The 2,500-nt window shown below is 47.8% G+C and overlaps 1 protein-coding gene across 2 annotated transcripts in view; it reads right to left on the bottom strand.

Annotated features, from left to right (window-relative positions):
* LOC113824463 (uncharacterized) overlaps positions 1-2,500 on the bottom strand; it is a 57,642-nt gene that overhangs the window by 19,937 nt on the left and 35,205 nt on the right. Inside the window, exon 2 of one of the 2 annotated variants that reach the window (XM_070126001.1) lies at positions 654-749. The exons of the other annotated variant lie outside the window; for it this stretch is intronic. Within the exon in view, the coding sequence (XP_069982102.1) occupies positions 669-749 (81 nt within the window). The 3' untranslated portion in view covers positions 654-668. Of the gene's footprint in view, positions 1-653; positions 750-2,500 lie in introns of those variants that run through there. 2 annotated transcript variants of the gene reach the window in all.

Genomic DNA, 2,500 nt, shown 5'->3' with positions numbered 1-2,500 from the left:
GGAGAGAGGAGGGAGAAGAGAAAGAAAGGAGAAGAAGAGGGAGAAGGAGAGGGAAGAAAAGGAAGAAGAGAGGAAGAGAGGGAGAGGGAGAGGGAGGAAAGGAAAGGAGAGGGAAAAGGAGAGAAGAAGGAAGAGAGGGAGAGAGCGAGAAAGGGAGAGGAGAAGGGAAGAGAGGGAGAGAGAGAGAGAGAGAGAGAGAGAGAGAGAGAGAGAGAGAGAGAGAGAGAGAGAGAGAGAGAGAGAGAGAGAGAGGAGAGGAGAGAGAGAGAGAGAGAGAGGAAGAGAGAGAGAGAGAGAGAGAGAGAGGAGAGGGAGGGAAGAGAGAGAGAGAGAGAGAGAGAGAGAGAGAAGAGAGAGAGAGAGAGAGAAGAGAGAGAAGAGAGAGAGAGAGAGAAGAGAGAGAGGAGAGAGAGAGAGAGAGAGAGAGAGAGAGAGAGAGAGAGAGAGAGAGAGAGAGAGAGAGAGAGAGAGAGAGAGGAGAGAGAGAGAGAGAGAGAGAGAGAGAGAGAGAGAGAGAGAGAGAGAGAGAGAGAGAGAGAGAGAGAGAGAGAGAGAGAGAGAGAGTATAGACCACGAATACAGATACCTGTATGCGAATGCACACGAATGAGCTGGACAGGAATCATGGTACTTCCCCACAAGGCTCCCAGCAGAAAGAGAATGTTGGTTTACTTCAGCTTTGCACAGCTGTGGCGGTCGGGGGGAGGGGGGGGGGTGCGGCTGCGATAAGACAGCACACGGCCACTCACCTGCGAAAGAGGAAAAAAAGAGTTAGAACTCACGGTGGGTAACAATGTACATAGCGAAAGGTGCATAAAACCCTTGTTCTGAGCTTAGAGTTAAGTACACAGAAAGTAACTCGGAATGCACTTTCTTAATTACAAAATGTTATGAAGCCCAGTAAATGAATAATGTGCCTAATTGACCTAAAATCATCTAAGTTGAATGTGTTTGCAAATGAATAAATTAATCTTTTGTGATAAGAAAACACGGAAGAGCGAGAGACGTGAGTGCGTGTGCGCGTGTGTCCGACCTTGTGCATAATACACACGTTACAATTTCATTCGGTTTCTTCTGTACAACCAAACTGCCCTCGTACCCTCCCTCCTCCTTCCGTCCGATAAGGCGACTCCCAAATCTTATCGCCAAACGGGTTCCACGAACATCTATCAGTGCCACCCCCCCCCCCCCCCACACACACACATACCCGTCCACAACGCGAACCACCACACTCCGTCCCTGCTAAACGCTCCCCCTCCCTCACCCCCCACCCGCCTGCTTCTCTCCCCCCACCACCCCACTCGCCTGCTCCACCCCCCCACCCCCCACGTCGACCTGGACGAGGAGAAGCACCCGAGAGACGAGACACGGGGACGGGCTCGTCTTCCGAACGCCGCCCCCATTCATCATTCACTCCTCCGGGCGCCGCGTGGGCCGGGCTGTCAACGCGGGCTCGACTCGACCTTCGCCTCCGATTAAATTTCGACCTCTCGACTCCGCTGGCTCGCACCTGTCCGGGCTTGAACGGGACCTCGACATGACCTGGCTTTATTTGGGACCTCGACATGACCTGGCTTTATTTGGGATTTCAACATGACCTGGCTTTATGTGCGGCTTGTAACGACACCATCTGGCTCTGTTTGCCGACCCGTAAACCACGGAAACCAGTGTTTATATCCGATTCCCACGGCGGCCATCAAAAGCCTGGATCAGACATAATCGCAACAAGGAGAGCATTCGGACAAACTTATTTTTTCGCAAGTGGCCCCATAATTGCTTCGGTTCTTTAATTATCCGCTGCCCTCCCTTTGATCTCCGTTTTATTGGACTCGGTCATCATTTACACATAACTGCAGTCACACATTTTTCTCTGCAAGGTTTTATCAATAACAAAAATATACAAAAGTTTTCCTACAGAACATATGAAACCTTGTGGTTATAAGATATGCGTGAGCGAGTATATTTCAATAATACGAATAATTATATATACATACATGTGAACACAAAATGCATAATATACATAGACATGTGAACACAAAATACATAAATATAGAAAAGAACAATATACATATATACAGACATATAAATAATATATACAGACATATAAATATATAAAGGAATAAACAAACAAATAAACAACCAATCAAGCGAATCAAAATTATACATGTCGGTGACACGTTTGCGGAAGAGAGTAAACAAAACACGTGGGCTAGCGTAGCGACTCGACGACTTGTGCAATATTCCAACCCGAGACGATAAACCACTTTCTTGGCGACTGTTCCACCCGTCCAATCACGAGTCCTTTCCAACGAGTCCGTCTCCCTTCCAAAACCACTCTCACGTTGCTGTCACACGAGCACTTTTTTCCCGTCATTTTCGTCAATTTTTCAGCGAATCGTCCAATTTCCAGTCAGGTGATAATGACCGTTTCCGTCCGAAAACCTATCCGTCAACTTTTTTTTTTCCAACCAAGCATAGTCAACAAACCAAGAGCCTTATT

This window comes from Penaeus vannamei, chromosome 10 (assembly GCF_042767895.1).
Source record: "Penaeus vannamei isolate JL-2024 chromosome 10, ASM4276789v1, whole genome shotgun sequence".
Taxonomy (NCBI): domain Eukaryota; kingdom Metazoa; phylum Arthropoda; class Malacostraca; order Decapoda; family Penaeidae; genus Penaeus; species Penaeus vannamei.
Note: the sequence above shows the minus strand (reverse complement) of the source record. Positions and strands in the feature narration are given on the sequence as shown.